Genomic DNA, 19,045 nt, shown 5'->3' on the forward strand with positions numbered 1-19,045 from the left:
ATGCATTCATTGGTTGATTATTGTATGTGCCCTGACTTGGGTTTGAGCCTGCAACTTTGCCTGTGGGACAATGCTCTATAACCAACTGAGCTATCTGTCCAGGGGGCAGTTAACATTTTGTTAGACTTTCTTTTTCTTTTTGTGTAAAAAAAAAGAATTATGTTTAAGTCCTATTATTCCCTAGCTGTGGTTTCATCCCTTACCTCTCAACCAGAGGCAAAGTTCATTTTGAACTGCACTGTATTCTGAGGAGTCTTTTTTAAAAATTCATGTTAAAATTATCAACTGTTAAAAAGTCCTAAATATATTCATATGATAAGTTTAATTTTCTTCTATTTCCTAGCCTTATGCCCCACACTGATAGCAATTTCTTATTCCTGTATATTTTTCAAGAAAGTTTTGTACATATTATGTACATTTATATAATATGTTTTTATGATATATCTTAAAGTTGGGCATTTAGGTTGTATTTAGTTTCTTCTATTTGAACAAATGCAGCAGCAACCATTTTTATACTTCTTTGTAAACTTGTTACTATACATTTGTAAGATAAATTCCTGGAACTGAAATTGCTGAATCAATAGATTGTGAATTGAAAATTTTGATAAATATCATCAGATTGCCCTTCAGAGAAGTTGTATTAATTTACATTTCTATTTTCTGGCCAAAACTGGATTTTATAAAATATCTTATTTTTTTTGCTCATGAAAAATTATGTCTCTTTGTAATTTGCATTTTTTGAGTTTGTCATCTTTTCCTATTTTTATTGGCCATTTGTTTTTATTTCCTTGTGAACTGCCTGTTTAAATTTTTTGTCCATTTTTCTATTTCTTGTTTGTTTTTTCATTTTTGATCTGTAATAATATTTATATGGTTTCTATATAATAAGGAAATATGCATTTTCTGTCATATATAATTTGTATTGTTTCCAGTCATATGTCCCTTGACTTTGTTTTTGTGATTTTTGCTAAATAGAAATCTTAAATTTTTATACAGATGAGTTTATTAAGCTTTCATTTCTAGACTTTCTTTCATGCTTAGGAAGATCTTCTGTATGGCAAGATTTAAAAAAAATATATTCTTTATGTTATCTTTTTGTATTTTTTTTTTAAATATGTAGTCTATCCAGAAATAGGACTGAGTAGAGATGCAATTTTTCTTGCAAAACGAGTGAGTAGTCAGTTGTTTCAGCATTAAAACATCCATTTTTTCATGTTCACTTCAGCAGCACATATACTAAAATTGGGACGATACAGAGAAGATTAGCACAGCCCCTGTGCAAGGATGACATGCAAATTTGGAAAGCGTTCCATATTTTAAAAAAACAAAAAATACCCATCTTTTTCCCATAGGTTTGCAAATGTCACCTAAACTTCCATATAGATCCAGGACTATTTTAATTTTGTTTTATTTTATTGATCTGTCTGTATATTTGATGGAAGTACCAAGCTGTTTTAATTCTAGTGGTTACTATAGTTTAGTAGTATATTTTATTATTTGATAGCTACCTAATTCTGAGGGGTTTTTTTGTTTTGTTTTTAAAGCTAAGATCAAGTAGGGCATGTTAAATGCTATTGGAAAAGCTCAATAGCCTGACCTGTGGTGGTGCAGTGGATAAATCATCGACCTGGAAAGCTGAGGTCGCTGGTTCAAAACCCTGGGCTTGCCTGGTCAAGGCACATAGGAGAGTTGATGCTTCCTGCTCCTCCCCCTGTTCTATCTCTTCCTCTCTCTCTAATAAAAATGAATAAATAAGCCCTGGCCGGTTGGCTCAGTGGTAGAGCGTCGGCCTGGCGTGCAGGAGTCCCGGGTTTGATTCCTGGCCAGGGCACACAGGAGAAGCACCCATCTGCTTCTCCACCCCTCCCCCTCTCCTTCCTCTCTGCCTCTCTCTTCCCCTCTGGCAGCCAAGGCTCCATTGGAGCAAAGATGGCCCGGGCGCTGAGGATGGGTCTGTGGCCTCTGCCTCAGGCACTAGAATGGCTCTGGTTGCAACAGAGTGACGCCCCAGATGGGCAAAGCATCGCCCCCTGGTGGGTATGCTGGGTGGATCCCAGTTGGGCGCATGCAGGAGTATGTCTGACTGCCTCCCCGTTTCCAACTTTAGAAAAATACAAAAAAAAAAAAAAAAAAAAAAGAATAAATAAAATCTAAAAAAAAATGGAAAGGCCCAATAGTGATTCTTCTGAAGAGATAGGTAGAAAGTAATAATTTACTCAGTTTCATATTTGGTGAAATTTAAATTGTCTCCAAGAATTTCTAATATAAACAACACTATGATGAATATCCTTGTACATTAGAATTTGTGTCCTTGTCTGATTATTTACTTAGGACACATTTCTGTAAGTCAAACTGTTAAGTCAAAGAAAATGCACATTTTTAAAGCTATTGGTGTGCATTACCAAATTGCTCTCCAGAAAGGTTGCACCACTTTATACTTCTTTGGTATTTGAGAATCCCTTTTTATATACTTATCAATATTGTTATTTTTAAAATATTTGCTAATATTGTAAGTTGAAAAACACTGTACCTTATATTTGTCATCTGCATGTCTTTGATTAATAGTTGCTTGAACACGTTTTCATACTGGCCATTGATGTTTTCCTTTGCCCATTTTCAACTGTTAGGGAATGCCAGTGTCTAGAAGGCTCCAAGGCCCAGGGTGACTCACCAGTGTTGGCATGCCAAGATAATTCTACTTGAAAAGTTGTCAGCCTTTTCTCAGCTTGATCTCAGACTAAGATCAAGCATAGCACCTGTTCTTATCAGTTTACTTGAAAAGCTGGCATTTTTCTTGGGTTCCTTGAAATATCTTTAAAGTTAGAAATTTCAAAGCTGAATTATAATGATGTTCAGGAAAAAAAGTAGGGAGCAGTAACCTATTCCTACCTTCACCCATTAAACTCTCTGGGGCCCTGGGTACTGTACCAGGTGCTCTCTCCAAGGTATGGACCTAATTGTAGTAAGCGTCCTTTTCTTACTGATTTAAACATAATAGAGAAGTAGAAGTAAACATTTATAAAGAGGTCTAAAGAAGTTAAGTGAAGGGAAATCAGAGTCCTCTCATTACAGCATGAGCAAAAGGTGAACTCAGGCTTTGGCCAGTTGGTTCAGTGGTAGAGTGTCCGCCCCATGTGTGGAAGTCTCAGGTTTAATTCCTGGTCAGGGCACACAGAAGTGAACATCTATCTGTTTCTCCACCCTTCCCCCTCCCCTTTCTCTCTCTCTCTCTTCTCCTCTCACAGCTATGTATGGCTCAAATGGTTCCAGCAAGTTGGCCTTGGGCGCTGAGGATGGCTCCATGGCCTTGCCTCAGGTGCTAAAGTAGCTCGGTTGCTGAGCAGTGGAGCCATGGCCCCAGATGGACAGAATATCAAAGGGTAGGGGGCTTGCCAGGTGGCTCCTGGTTGGGGTGCATTCAGGAGCCTGTCTCTCTGCCTCCCTGCCTCTCACTTTCAAAAAAAGAGGTAGAGTCAGAGAAACATGGTATGTTGCAGTCCAAGTAGTTCAGAGTAATTAAAAAACCTGGAAAAACAAACAAACATACAATTAGCTTCCAGGGCCAAATCATTGCAGTTTGTCTTGGTAAACTATTCCAAGAACCTTAAAAAACACACACATATATATGTGTGTGTATACATATATATACATATACATATTGTAAAACCTTTTGTGTTATTATAAGACCTTTTGTATAAATAAAAAAGAAAACTTAGATGCCACTCACCATTTTTAAGTACACAGAACTCAATAACCCTCCAGTGATTTCAAAAAGCAGGACCGAAAGTGATCTTTGAGATGATGACATATCTCAGGTAAAAGCTCCACAAATGCTTGCTGTGGCCTCTCATCTACTGGGATTCCTTGGCAAAGAAGCATTTTCAAATTCAGTTTGGGGCCATTCCTATAATTAGAGCAGCTGTTTAATTAAGAAGCTGATTCAAACTGCTGTTAAATGAACCATTTTTCTTCTTAAATGAAAGGTTTTGGTCAACTTACAAGTGGTTAAACTGCTTAATTAGCCAGTTGTTTGAATAATAAAATTTACAAGTTTGAAAGCCTCTGATTTCTGATAAATTCAACTGAATTCCCCCTTACTTTGTGTCATTAAGCTGGATTTCCTGCTGTCACATTAACTTTGCAACCTCCTGAGAGAAAAGGCAACTCTTTTCACTGAAAAGACACAAAACCCCAGGGTTTCAAAAAGAGGCTTTGAAATCTTTCAGTTAGCACCATTATAGGATGTAATCATATATGACATCTCCCATATCACACCCCTTCCTGTAAATGTGCCAGAGCCAACTGTCCTTCAATGTCCTTGTTTACTAAACTGGGTACTAAGCCCATCAATCTAGGAGGGAGAGTAAACAAATCACTTTAATCTTTAATTATTTCTCCTTCAAAATTGGAAGAACCATTTTTAGCAGGGCTATGCAGAAGGAAAAGAGGAAAACACTGGGATAGCCCCAGCTAAGAATTAATTACAGGACATTCTCTCCATTCAACAGACTGTGAGATACACCCTACCCAACACCTGGCAAATAGTATGTGCTCAGAAAGTGTGTATAACAAACAGTTGAAAGCAGTTGTTTGTATAAAAAATAATACGATTAATAAATAATAGTACAAGAATAAACTATGTGTTTCACATACTCACAACTGTAAACCTACTTTTGCCTCACCCTGTATCGTGCTTTACATATAGTACGGTAAGTACTTTTTTAAAAATTGTGTGTGTGCAATGAATAAGTGGTTGAATTAATGAAAGAGAATAACTTGATTAGGTCTGTGTTTAAAAAGGATTAATTTGTAAGCTCTAAAGGATGGAATAGAGAGAGGGATGGGGATACTTTGAGGTCACCAACAATAACTAAGCCAAGGCTACTCCTTGAATCTCCTATCCTTTCCATCTACACTCCCTCTCCCCACTCCCTTTTCCACACAACAACCAAAGTGATCTTTTAAAAACATATCAAACATATAATTTCCCTGCTTGTGGCTAGGCTGTTCAGTCTGAAATCCAAACCCTTAACAAGCCCACTGTGGTGTGTTCTGACCCACTGCTCTAGTCTCTGGTGGTCTCTGTGCCCCTCTCACTTTGTATCAGTTACACTGACAGCCTTTCTGTTCCTTGAACGTGCCAGAGCTGTGTCCCACATTGGAGCCTTTATGTATGCTATTTTCTCTGCCTGGAACATTTGTTCTCTATCTATTCACTTAATAAACTCCTATTTACCTCTCAGGTCTCAATTTATTTTATTTTTGAATAGGTAATACATGTACATGGAACAAGTTTTGTTTTTTTTTAAATTAAGTGAGAAGCAGGAAGGCTGAGAGATAGATTCCTGCATGTGCCCCAACCAGGATCTACTCAGCAAGCCCCCTACACTGTGATGCTCTGCCCATTTGGGGCTGCTATTCCATTGCTCAGCAACCGAACTACTTTAATACCTGAGACAAGGCCATAGAGCCATCCTCTGTGCTTGGGGCTGACTTGCTCTAACCATTCGAGCCATGGCTGTGGAAGGGGAAGAGAGAGAGAGACAAAGAGAGAAAGGGGAAGAGTGGAGAAGCAGATGGTTGCTTCTCCTCTGTGCTCTGACTGGGAATTGGACCCAGGACTTCCACACATCTGGCCTACACTCTACCGATGAGCCAAACGGCCAGGGTGGAACAAGTTTAAAAGATAAAAAAGAGGCCTTAGCTGTTGGCTCAGTATATAGAGTGTCAGCCTGGCGTATGGATGTTCTAGGTTCGATTCCTGGTCAGGGCACACAAGAGAAGCAGCCTTCTGCTTCTCTCCTCCTCCTCTCCTTTCTCTCCCTCTTCCCCTCCCACAGTCAGTGGTTTGATTGGTTCGAACAAACCTGGGTGGTGAGGATAACTCAGTTGATTTGAGCATTGCCCCCCCCCACGGGGAGTGGGGTTGTCAAGTGGATTCCAGTCGGGGTGCTTGTGGGAAAAAAAGAACATAAAATAAAAATAAACAGTAAGTGTCCCTGTCCTCCTGCCTTCTAGCCACTTCCTCTCCCTGGGGATAACCACTATTAACCTCTGAATTCTGGTCTCAGTTCACATTCATTTTTTTTCAGAGAGGCCTTCCCTGATACTCCAGTCTAAAATAGACCCACTGATTTTATTGCCATATCCCTCTTTGCTTTTTCTTTTTAGTATTTATCTCAACTTATAATTTTATATTTATTTTGTGACTATTCTGTTAATGATACCTTCCTCCCAGTAGATGCTTAACTCCATAAGCAGAGTAGACAAGTTCGCCTTGTCTACTTACATATCCCCAGCTCTTAGCACAGTGCTTGGCACATCGTAAGGATTTGATAATTAAGCCCTTCCTAAGCTTTGCCTGTTTCTGTAAACTCATCTCTTGCCACCTGCTCCTCATGTTCTGCCTTAAAAATTTCTGTCTCTTTCCCTCCCCATACTATGTTCTTTCCTCACTCTTAGTCATCTTTCAAGTTTTACTTAAAAGCCACCTGCTCTAAGAGTCTTTTCCCAATACCTCAAGTTTGTCATCAGTGCCCCACCCATGTATAGCCCTTATCACCCTGCATTGGTATTACTGTTTCCCCACTAGATCATAGGTTCTTTATTGCAGGAACTTTGCCCTTGTCCATTGTTATAGCCCCAGCTCTTAGGGCATTGCGTGGTACCAATAGTCCTGCCATAGATACTAGGTTGGTCATACACTGCACAGCTCTAGTGTGTGCCAATTCATGTGACTGTGAGGATATCATTGTCACTGGCTACCGTGATAGGAAATAGGTAATAAGTATTAAGTGAGTGAACATGCTTTTTTTTTTTTTAGATTTTATTTATTCATTTTTTAAAGAGAGGAGACAGAGAGAGAGAGAGAGAAGGGGGAGGAGCAGAAAACATCAACTCCCATATGTGCCTTGACCAGGCAAGCCCGGGGTTTCAAACTGGCGACCTCAGCGTTCCAGGTCGATACTTTTACCCACTGTGCCACCACAGGTCAGGCAAGTGAACATGCTTTGAAGAGTTCAGTGCTTTTTCAAGGTCTTATTTTGAGGTCATGATAAATCTTGTAGGATAAGATTAATTTGCAAGGCTCTGGTCTGAGGTTCATTGTGTATCCATCAAGAGGATTTGGATATCAGCTCCTTGGGTAGGGTTTCAAGTCACAGAGTTGGCACCAAAAGGCTCAAAGGGTCAAAGGTCTTAGATTCAGCAAGACAGAATTGGGACAGTGACCAAGGACACACCTCAGTTATGTCAGTGCTCTTTGGGAACCTTTCTTTCTTGCATGGTAAATTCTTCCTCCTCTTTCAGGAATACAGCCTTTACCTCTTCTGATCCTATTCCCCGCACCCTTCCCCACTCACACCCCCAAGGCAGAGTTAGTTGTTTCTTCCTCTAGGCACTCACTACCTTGCTCTCATATCCCTCAAACTATTCTGTGCACCTTAAGATAATTACCTGCTTTCCCATCATCCTTGCCCAGTACACACTGAGTGTCTCTGGGAAAAGTACCGTATTTTAGTCATCTTTGTCCCAGTGTCTATGAACTTGGTATGTAATAGTAAATGTGGACTAATGAATATCCCAGGGTTGTCTGGACAAAATAGTTTGATTGTAGATATTGGTTTGTCCCTGAAGCTGATTTTTAATTGGCCTGGCACAGAGCAGATTTGCTTGGGAACCCATTTTTAAAAAGAGAAGTTTAAGAAGCATTCCTCTAGATGTCATTAGACTTGACATCATGTTGTGTTTAGCCCCCCACAGAGTGATGACGCTGGGAAGATGATGGCAGGGCCACAGGAGCTGGGAGGAAAGTGAGCAGTTCGAGGACTAGTACTTCTCCAGCGAGGACAGTGAGCAAGAGAGACAAGACAGACAGCAGAGCTGTATAGGGCTGCTTCCAGTGAAAGGGTAGAGATAAGAGACTGAGATTAGAGCCAATGAATCTAATCTAGCTAGATTTTATATTCCAGAAATTTAGATATATAAAACGCCTGAGCATAAGCTGTCCAGTCAAATAGACCTGGGTTTAAATTGTGGTTCTGTCTTTTATTTGCTAGATTATTTTGATTAATTCACTGTAATTTTTTGAGCTGTAGTTTCTTTATTTGTAAATTATGATAGCCTGACTAGTGGTGGCGCAGTGCATAGAGTGTAGACCTGGGACACAGAGGACCCAGGTTCTAAATCCCGAGGTTGCTGGCTCGAGTGCAGGCTCATCTGGCTTGAGTGTGGGCTCACAAGCTTGAGCACGAGGTCGCTGGCTTGAGCGTGGAATCATAGACAGGATCCCATGATCTCTGGCTCGAGCCCCAAGGTCAATGGCTTGAAGCCCAAGGTTGCTGGCTTGAGCAAGGGGTCACTGGCTCGGCTGGAGCCCCCGAATCAAGGCACGTATGATAAAGCAATCAATGAACAACTAAAGTGACGCAACTACAAGTTGATGCTTCTCATCTCTCTTTCTTCCTGTCTGTCTCCCTTTCTCTCACTAAAATAAAATAAATGAATAAAGCTAAAAATAATGAGGATTAAAGGAGAATATGTAGATCAGCAAGTCCTTCCTTGAAGGGGGATGTGGATGGCACATCTCTGGGCTAACATGATGAAGACGTATGTGGAGGTCCTGTTTTATACTCAGTAGTATACACACACACTGTCTGTAGCTTAGGCTTTTGTTTTCATTGTTAGTGACTTAACAATGTATGTTAGAGATTGTTCCATATCAGCACAGATAAATAAAATTAGATAGTTTTTAAAACTTTGTAGAAATCTATGGTTGTCCTCTTACCTGGCTATATTTGCCACCTGTCACTTTCTGTATACGATCTGCAGTAGAAAACTTCAAAATAATTCTTTCCTGTTGAGGGACAAGAGAAAATGAGAACCTTGTGAAAATATATTTTGTCCCTATACAACCAGTGGCTCTAGCAGAAGAGAAGTTCTGTAATGGAGGTTGGATATAGTCCAAGGGCCAAAAGGAGAGAGATGGTTAAACTGAGAGTCAGCCCAGGATAAAAACAAACAAACAAAAACCCAGCTCTGGTTCTTTAAACCAAAACAAGGCCCAGTATCTCCGAACAGCCCCAATCTTGCAATGGAGTATTTGTCTCCTCACATGTGATCTGTCCCTGGAGGTGCTTTGAAACAAGTTTGTCTTATTTTCTTTCTTTTAGGTGGCATTCTGCTAAGTACTAGTCGGCACTACAAGACAAAGCCCACACATGGCATTGGAAGATACAAGCACCTAATTAAAATGGAAGAGGTAAAGGGAGCAGGGGTTCTTTAGAAAAGAGATTGTGCAGCTTTGGTAAACACTCAAAGGTAGATTTGCATGGGTTGGCTATTATCGGAGCTAGGAAGAGTAGAGAGTCATTCCTCAGTCCTCTCCAGCTACTTAGTTTGGATTTTATCCAGAGTGGAGATGTTTCTGCCAGTTCCCAATCTTGTCTCCAAGCCAGATTATCACTGTGAAAAGCAAATGATTTCATTCTATTATTTGTGATACTTAAAAAAAAAATCTTCCTAGTACTTAATTCAATATGGACCTCACAATGGAAATGATACATTCAGTTTAGCTGAGTGAATGGTGGCCAGTAGAGATGGACTGAGATTTTCAGCCAACTAGCTGAGTTTTTTACTATTTGAAGATTTAAAATATAGGCCCTGGCCGGTTGGCTCAGTGGTAGAGCATCGGCCTGGCGTGCAGGAGTCCCGGGTTCGATTCGTGGCCAGGGCACACAGGAGGGGCACCCATCTGCTTCTCCACCCCTCCCCCTCTTCTTCCTCTCTGTCTCTCTCTTCCCCTCCTGCAGCCAAGGCTCCATTGGAGCAAAGTTTGCCCGGGCGCTGAGGATGGCTCTATGGCTTCTGCTTCAGGCGCTAGAATGGCTCTGGATGTAACAGAGCAACGCCCCAGATGGGCAGAGCATCACCCCTTGGTGGGCATGCTGGGTGGATCCCGGTCGGGCGCATGTGGGAGTCTGTCTGACTGCCTCCCCGTTTCCAACTTCAGAAAAATTCAAAGGAAAAAAAAATATGTATGTGTTCCTTCAATGCATTATCACAGATAATTGTGAGTTAATTCTAAACATTATATTTAGCCTATTTCTTGGCTGCAGCTGCAGAATTGCTTCTGGGTAGTTAGATTTCTGTGCATGTGCAGAGGATTTTCTGGTGGGGAGAGTACAACAGTGGCCTCAAAGTCAGAAGCTCTGGCTTTGAGTCATGATTCTATTACTTCCAGTGTAAACAGTACAGTTAAGAAGTTTTTTTAAAAGAGTGTAGGCATTTTTTAAATTGATTTTAGTGACAGAGAGAGAGAGAGAGAGAGAGAGAGAAACGGGAACATTGATCTGTTCTGGTATGTGCCCTGCCCAGGAAGTGAACTAGCAACCTCTGCACTTTGGGACGACGCTTCAACCAACCGAGCTATCTGGCCAGGGCAAGAAGAGTTTGCTGTTCTACTTGTGGAGTCTTCAACGTTGCTTTGGGTTCTTGGGCTTATTTTAATGCTCCCATGTAACCATGCCCACCTCCCATTGCCTCTCTCTCCTTGGCAGTAGCTCAGTATCTCTGTTCTTGGGCCTCAGAAGCCACTACCCTTGCCATGCTCTCCTGAGCATCATCCTTATATCAAAGCATTCACTAGAGGAATATTGCTATGTCTGAAGCCTGGGTTAGGCAGCCTCCCAGCAGAAACAGCCCAACTAAAATAGTTTGTTTGCAGTAGAAAGAGTACAAAATTGGGAATCAGGAAACTTGGGTTCTGCACTTGGTGCTACAACTTACTAGCTTTGTAACTTTGGATAAGTTAACCGAACTCTTCTGGGCATGGTGGGCCCTGAAATTTTATGTAAAATATTTTCTTTATGTGAATTTTTCTGAGAAGAGAGTCCATAGCTTTTTTCAGGTTTTTCAAAAAGGTTGAGAAACTCTGGCTCATAGTCCTTTGGCTTTGATATGAAACTACATGATGCTATGAAATATTAATTGAATATCTACTATGTGCTAGGCACCTTTGGGGGTGAACTTGCCTATTAAGACTGGGTTGTGGCCTGACCAGGTGGTGGCGCAGTGGATATAGCGTTGGACTGGGATGTGGAGGACCCAGGTTTGAGACCCCGAGGTCACCAGTCGCTGGCTTGAGCAAGGGGTTACTCGGGCAGCTGGAGGCCCACGGTCAAGGCACATATGAGAAAGCAATCAATGAACAACTAAGGTGTCCCAACGAAAAACTGATGATTGATGCTTCTCATCTCTCTCTGTTCCCGTCTGTCTGTTCCTATCTATCCCTCTCTCTGACTCTCTCTCTGTCCCTGTGTAAAAAAAAAAAAAAAAAAAAGACTGGGTTGCAGCCTGACCTGTGGTGGCGCAGTGGATAAAGCATCGACATGGAATGCTGAGGTTGCTGGTTCAAAACCCTGGGCTTGCCTAGTTAAGACATATATGGAAGTTGATGCTTCCTGCTCCTCCCTTCTCTCTCTCTCTTTCTTCTCTCTCTCTCTCTCTCTCTCTCCCTCCCTCCCTCCCTCCCTTCCTCCTTTCCTCCCTCCTCTCTAAAATGAATAAGTAAATAAAGTCTTTAAAAAAATTTTTTTTAAGTCTCTTAAAAAAAAGGAAAAAAAGACTAGGTTGCAATAAAATTTTATAGGATGAATGTACAATACCTGGTTCATGCTCAGAGGGAGCTGGTAAACCGTTAGAGATAAGACACTCTTATGCTTCCAAGCAGAAAGTGACAGGTGCTAAAAGGAAGCTATAAAGCTCCATTAAAAATCAGAACAAGTGGCCCTGGCGGGTTGGCTCAGCGGTAGAGCGTCGGCCTGGTGTGCGGGGGACCTGGGTTCGATTCCCGGCCAGGGCACATAGGAGAAGTGCCCATTTGCTTCTCTACCCCCCCTTCCTCTCTGTCTCTCTCTTCCCCTCCCGCAGCCAAGGCTCCATTGGAGCAAAGATGGCCCGGGCACTGGGGATGGCTCCTTGGCCTCTGCCCCAGGTGCTAGAGTAGCTCTGGTCAGGGCAGAGCAACGCCCCGGAGGGGCAGAGCATCGCCCCCTGGTGGGCAGAGCGTCGCCCCTGGTGGGCGTGCTGGGTGGATCCCGGTCGGGCGCATGCGGGAGTCTGTCTGACTGTCTCTCCCTGTTTCCAGCTTCAGAAAAATTCAACAACAACAAAAAAATTCAGAACAAGTGATTTACACCCTTTCTGAGTGTGACACCTTAGAGTAGTTGTTTGGGTTGTTTTATTTTAGGACATCCCTCTTCTAAAAGTTCCACATAAATGAGTGGAAATGAAATTGGTTTTGTTGGAGTGTATTTTTTTTTTAATGTTTCGAGACCCTCCATCCTAAGAGAATTTTGTGCACATGCCGTGCTCCGACACACTCCTTAGCTTGATATAGAAGGAAGTTTATGCCATGTGTCCCCATCTTTCTCTCTAGCCCTTCCCCATTTCATGGATACCATGCTTTAACCGCATTGGGCCTCTTTGCTTTTCATCCAAATTACCATAATGTTTCAAGGACTTTCACATGCTGTTCTCTCTGCTTAGAAGACCTTCTCCCCTTTTTCACTTCGTTAATACATCCTTAGCCTTTAAATCTCAGTGAGAAGCAGGGTAAGGATGGAAAAAATAGATGTTTTTTTCTGAGAAACTTCCTTGGTTCCCTGCACTGGGTTACTTGTCCTACGATGAGCTTCCAGAGTTCCTGTGCTTCCTCCATCCTAAGGCCTGCTGCTCTTTAACCATCTGTTTTAATGACCATCTCCCCTTCTAGATGGTGAGCTCTCTAAGGGTAGAGGCCACATCTCATTTTTTTTTTTTTTTTTAAAACATGTATTTTCTTTTTTTTTTTTTTTTAAATAAATTTTTATTAATGTTAATGGGATGACAACACATCTCATTTTTTGCTAGATCCTCATTGTCCAGCACAGGGCCTGGTGTCCAATAGAGGACAGTAAATATTGATTGCTGAACTGAAATGTGGTTAGTGAAGCTGCTCTGAGGTTTTATAAATCAGAGCTGGCAAACACAAACCACTATCTGCAAACAGCTGGGTCCACATGACCTTGGTTGCTTGAAGGGAGTATTGCTCCCTCTGTTTGTGGTATGGGCTTTTCTCTGATGTCATTCATTGTCTGGGGTGGCTAGCACAGTAGTGCTGTATAGTGGTGGAAGCTGCTGCAGGCTCCTCACTTCTAGGTGGGACAACACAATGAACCAGCTTGCAGAGGTTCTGTCCCAAGTTCCTGTCTACTTTACCCTCCTGGGGAACTGGGCTGGAAAAGCTAGAAGGCATCTTGTGACCCCCTTTCTCTCCTTAAGCCTAGAACCTGGAAAAAACAATAAGTAGCCAGATGCCCATTTTTTCCTGTCTGGGTCTCAGGCTGGACCTTCTACGCTTTTGAGCCCTGCATCCCTGAGGTGAGAGTTAATTCTCATCCCTTGTCCCAATTCTGCTTGTATAATCTCTTCACTCCTCTTTTCATAGGTCTCACACACAGTCTTAAGACTTCTGAACCTTGGGAAGGGGAAGGCACACCAACTTCATCAGCCTTTCTTGGTTTTACCTCTTTCTTTCTTGAATGGCCTGGTTGGTTCTCATCCCTCCCTCCTGTACCCTTGTCCTTGTTGCTTCTCCAAGGAGTGAGTGATAGGGGAGATGAAAGCAAAGCTTCCTCTTGGGTGGCACCATTGGGGATGACAGCAAACAATGGGATTCTAGGTCTCTCGTAGAATGAACAAAACCTCCTTCTCAGTGATTTCTCTTTTTGTACCCTGTGCTCAGGCACTTCTCATATCCTCGTGCTGTCTCATGCCTCGGTGCCTTTGCATATGCTCCTGCTCCTTTATGGGATGATACCTTTCTTTGTTCTCTCATCTGTAAGTCTCAGTTTGACTCGTGGCAGTGAGGGATCACATTTTGGATCATACCTCCAGACCTAGTACTGTGTCTCAATGTGTAGATCTCATTCTTTCAAAGGCCTTGCATTATTCTGTTGAATTTAAAAGGCTTCAGAGTAGCCTTGGCTGGATAGCTTGGTTGGTTATAGCTTCATCTGGAAGCTCAGAGGTTGCCAATTCAATCCCCAGTCAGGGCACATATAGGAACAGATTGATGTTCCTGTCTCTTTCTCTCCCACTCTCTCTTTCCCTCCCTCTCTCACTGAAACCAACAACAAAAAAAATTGTTTAAGGCCTCAGAGTATTTGGGGTGATTTTTATTTGACAGAAATAAAAGTAATATAGTCCTTAATATTTGTAAAGTGCTGGGTCATTTTTTCCAAGACTATTTATGTACTTGCCCTCATCTGTTGTCCTGCCTTCAATCTTGGGGTAATAGCAGTCCAAGAATCAGAGAATTGCCAAGAGGAAGATGTGGGAAGATGAAAAAGAGGCAACATAAGTTGCTGTCAATTTGTAGTTGCTATATATTCTATCTCCTAGGCCCTGGAGCAAGAGAGGAGGTGTATCTTTTGTAACATAGTTAATTTACTTCTTTTTTATAGCATAACCCCTAGGACTCAAGATGCCATTTCTCTTGGAAACTTAATGCTGTTTTACCGTTGACATGGAGAGGATATCTGCCATTTCTGACACTTACTTGTTTTGTTGTAGCACCCTTAGATTAGCTCTCTGAAGAGACTGTGGCATCATTCCTGGAAAAATCAGCAGGTCAGAATCACTTTGGTGACAGTCTTAGCTTCCTGGGAACAGAAAGATTGATTTTTCCAGTCCAGTGACTATACGACCAGACATAGATTATAGGACTGGCTTAGGAAAAGTTGTTTTAAACTAGCATTCATGTTTTTTCTCAAGTATACCTCTTATAATTTATTGAAAAGAAAAACTACTGTTGAGCACCTGCTACGTGCCAGGCACTGTGCCGAACACAGATGGTTCCCAGGTGAACGGAACACAGTCTTTCAACAGAAAAGTGTACAGTGAGCTAGGAAAGATAGTGCTCAAAAGTATATAACTAAATATACCTTGTAAGTGCTTTACTAGGGGAGTGAACTAAATATCAAGAGAACAAAGATAAAGAAGCAATTTTTCCTGAAAGAGTCAGTAACGGTGTTATGGAGTTCAGCTCAACAAACATTTATAAAATGCCACCCACCTATATTCTTACACTGAGTATGTAAAGTGAATAGACACTCCTCCAGGAGTATCCAGTTGCTTGGAATAGCTGGAAACACTGGGGCTGTAAAGAATCATGAGTTTCCCAGAGCTTTTCCCAAGAACAGAGAGTGACTCCTATGAAGACCTGACTCTTGGTCTGTGCCATTAGAGCACCCTTGTCTTCAGCCCACTGGCATCTCATTCTACCTTGATTGTTCTGCTGAGTGACGAACAATGCCAGAGTTGTACTGGGAATGCATATTTGGTGTGATAATAGTAATGATCCTGGCCCTGGCCAGTTGGCTCAGTGGTAGAGCATCAGCCTGGTGTGTGGTTGTCCCAGGTTTGATTCCCAGTCAGAGCACACAGGTGAAGCACCCATCTGCTTCTCCATCCCTCCCCTTCTTGCTTTTTTCTCTCTCTTTCTCTCTCTTTCTCTCTCTCTCTCTCTCTCTCTTCTCCTCCCCTCCTGCAGCCATGGCTTGATTAGAGTGAGTTGGCCCCAGGTGCTGAGAATGGCTCCATGGCCTCCACCTCAGGCGCTAAAAAATGGCTCCGGCCCCAGATGGATGGAGCATCGCTGCCTACTGGGTGGATGCCAGTCAGGGTGAATGTGAGAGTCTGTCTCTGCCTCCCCTCCGCTCATTAAAATTAAAAAGAAATGAAACAAGGCCCTGGCCAGTTGGCTCAGTGGTAGAGCGTCAGCCTGGCGTGTGGGGGACCCGGGTTCGATTCCCGGCCAGGGCACATAAGAGAAGCGCCCATCTGCTTCTCCACCCCTCCCCCTCTCCTTCCTCTCTGTCTCTCTCTTCCCCTCCTGCAGCCAAGGCTCCATTGGAGCAAAGATGGCCTGGGTGCTGGGGATCGCTCCTTGGCCTCTGCCCCAGGCGCTAGAGTGGCTCTGGTCGCGACAGAGCATCGCCCCCTGGTGGGCAGAGCGTTGCCCCTGGTGGGCGTGCCGGGTGGATCCCGGTCGGGCGCATGCGGGAGTCTGTCTGACTGTCTCTCCCCGTTTCCAGCTTCAGGAAAAAAAAAAAAAAAAGAAATGAAACAAAAAATAATAGTAATGATACCTTTCCATTTTCACAGTTCTTTTACATCCATTATCTCAGTGCTCTTCACACCATATACCCTTGGAACAGCAGTGATCCTACAGCTGAACCCTTCAAGTTTATTAATGCAGTCGTCTACATTTTAGAGAGACATTGTTAATGGATAGAACAAAGTTTCAAGTTTTTCTCCCATCAATTTTACTTGATAAAAATAATATTAACAGAAAAACTAAAATATGTTTTCATATTTTTTGAGATGCAGAGAACTCCATTTATACAATATAGCCATATTTTATTTTATTTTTAAAGAGAGAGAGGAACAGACAGGAAGGGAGAGAAATGAGAAGCATCAATTCTTTGTTGCGACACCTTAGTTGTTCATTGATTGCTTTCTCATATGTGCCTTGACAGTGGTCTCCAGGCAAGCCAGTGACCCCTTGCTCAACCCAGCGACCTTGGGCTTTTATGCCAGCGACCCTTGGGCTCAAGCCAGCAACCATGGGGTCATGTCTATGATCCCACGCTCAAGCCAGTGACTTTGTGCTCAAGCTTGTGAGCCCACGCTCAAGCCCAATGAGACCGCACTCAAGCCAGCGGTTTCGGGGTTTCGAACTTGGGTCCTCATCATCCCGGCCGACACTCTATTCACTGTGCCACTGCCCAGTTAAGTATATAGCTCTATCTTCTGGAGTAAAATTGTTCTTGTTCTATTTGTTGTAAGTATGTTAATGACTATTTCATGTTGTTTCATAAAGAAAAACAATTTTTTTTTAATCTTTGCAACCAACAAATTTGAAAACCATGACTTTTGATTTACCAACCATCTGTAAGGAAGACAGGGTGGATAAGTAAACTGACCAAGGAGCATAAATGATTTCTCTATGGGCATGTGACTGGTAAATAACAATACCAGAATTAGTTTCAGTTCAATTCAACATTTACTATTGCTGGGCTCTAGGAATAAAGAAATGAATGAGACATGGTACCTTTTTATATGAATTGAGATAGTAGTTTGGCTGCCATAATAGAGAGATCCGCTTATAATCCAGGGGCTTAAATAAGAGAGAAGCTTATTTTCCTCTCACCTAAAAGTATAGATATTCCAGCTTTTGGTTTTGCCACACTTACCCTACTGCTTCTATGTCGTATCTGAGATGGCTGCTCTTTCTTCAGCCATCGTGTCCACATTCTATTTCCATTTCGTATAAATTTACTATTTTGAGCTTTACAAGAACCTTAGGTGTTAAAGATGAACAAACTGACACCCAGAGAAGATACTCAATGTCAGGTAGTGACTGAGCAGACAGGATTTGAGTCCATATTTTCTTTGGCTTTCATCCAAGTTTAATGCTCTTTATGCAGCACCAGGTTTTGCCTGTGCTGCCCAGGCAGGGGCAGGTCTTTTGTCTGGTGTGTTTCTCTTGGCGTGCCACACTAAGTTAGAAACATAGGCCCTGGCCGGTTGGCTCAGCGGTAGAGCGTCGGCCTGGTGTGCGGGGGACCCGGGTTCAATTCCCGGCCAGGGCACATAGGAGAAGCGCCCATTTGCTTCTCCACCCCTCCCCCTCCTTCCTCTCTGTCTCTCTCTTCCCCTCCCACAGCCAAGGCTCCATTGGAGCAAAGATGGCCCGGGCACTGGGGATGGCTCCTTGGCCTCTGCCCCAGGCGCTGGAGTGGCTCTGGTCGCGGCAGAGCGATGCCCCAGAGGGGCAGAGCATCGCCCCCTGGTGGGCAGAGCGTTGCCCCTGGTGGGCGTGCCAGGTGGATCCCGGTCGGGCGCATGCGGGAGTCTGTCTGACTGTCTCTCCCCGTTTCCAGCTTCAGAAAAGTACAAAAAAAAAAAAAAGTTAGAAACATAATCACTTAATTCCTATGCACCTTACAGTTCATTATGGACTATTCAGAGTAGCATCATCAAATCATTCAAGACCCCAAGTATAAATTTTCACATTTCCATCGCCAGAATTTCTGGAAGCTGAATATACTTTAAGCCTATCAGCCTGTTCATTTGAGGAATACAGTGATATACTTCCTTTCAAACTTTCTCACCTTGGAGAAAGTCACCTGTAGTGATACTATTTGCAGAAGCTTGGGCTGCTAGACATAAAGTGGTTATTATTATAAAATTTTTTTGGCCATTTCCTTACTGTTGTAACCTTAAACAGGCCATTCTCCCTTTCTGGGCCTTAATTTCCCCCTGTATAAAATTAGGGAGGGAAGGAAGGAGAAACTGATATCGCTAAGATCTCTTCCAGCTGTGGCAGCCTTTTATTCCAATGACTCCTCTATCTGCTCTTTCCTTGCAAAGTTCCCCAATCACCTTGGGCAAGCAACGTGCCTTCAGAGGTCCTCAGTTTTCTGTCTGTAAAACAGAGTAATAACGTGGACATTTATTTACAAAAATGGTTTAGTAGTTTATCCCATGGTCCATTTTAGAGATGATAGTGCAGTCCTACGGGGATTAAGAATGGCTACCCGGGGCCACCCCACAGTGAATCCAGGTCATTCATAGGAGTGCCAACGTTTGATGGTGGACAATAGTACATCTTTCCTGCCACCTTTCTCCTCCCTTTCTTTTCTTTCCCTGCCTGGCTTTCTTTCATGTGCAGTCAGAGTGGCCTCCCCAAAACACAGCTCTAGTCGTATATACCCCTTGCACAGATATCTTTAATAACTCTCCATGGCAGTCATGAAGGCCTGAACTCAGTTATAATAGAAAATAAGAGAAAGATGCGAGAAATATTGTGCAGATAAAAGTATAGGAACTAGTGGCTGATATTCTGTGCTGTCAAGCTCTTGCTGGTCATTCTGTGCTCTGGCTCAAAACTGAAATATAATATCACAATGGGCACCCGATGGTGTCAACTGCTCCAAGC

At 42.7% G+C, this 19,045-nt stretch overlaps 1 protein-coding gene and 1 non-coding gene across 4 annotated transcripts in view; both read left to right on the plus strand.

The window, feature by feature from the left end:
• Positions 1 to 19,045, plus strand: part of MRPL48 (mitochondrial ribosomal protein L48) — a 358,297-nt gene that overhangs the window by 300,647 nt on the left and 38,605 nt on the right. For all 3 annotated transcript variants that reach the window (XM_066368441.1, XM_066368430.1, XM_066368450.1), the window contains exon 4: positions 9,171 to 9,259. In XM_066368441.1, the coding sequence (XP_066224538.1) occupies positions 9,171 to 9,259 (89 nt within the window). The remainder of the gene's footprint in view (positions 1 to 9,170; positions 9,260 to 19,045) is intronic.
• On the plus strand, positions 1,215 to 1,319 carry LOC136390241 (U6 spliceosomal RNA). Its single transcript, XR_010748671.1, has one exon. It is a non-coding gene; the product is annotated as a U6 spliceosomal RNA (small nuclear RNA).

Source organism: Saccopteryx leptura, chromosome 1 (assembly GCF_036850995.1).
Source record: "Saccopteryx leptura isolate mSacLep1 chromosome 1, mSacLep1_pri_phased_curated, whole genome shotgun sequence".
In the NCBI taxonomy this organism is placed as follows: Eukaryota; Metazoa; Chordata; class Mammalia; order Chiroptera; family Emballonuridae; genus Saccopteryx; species Saccopteryx leptura.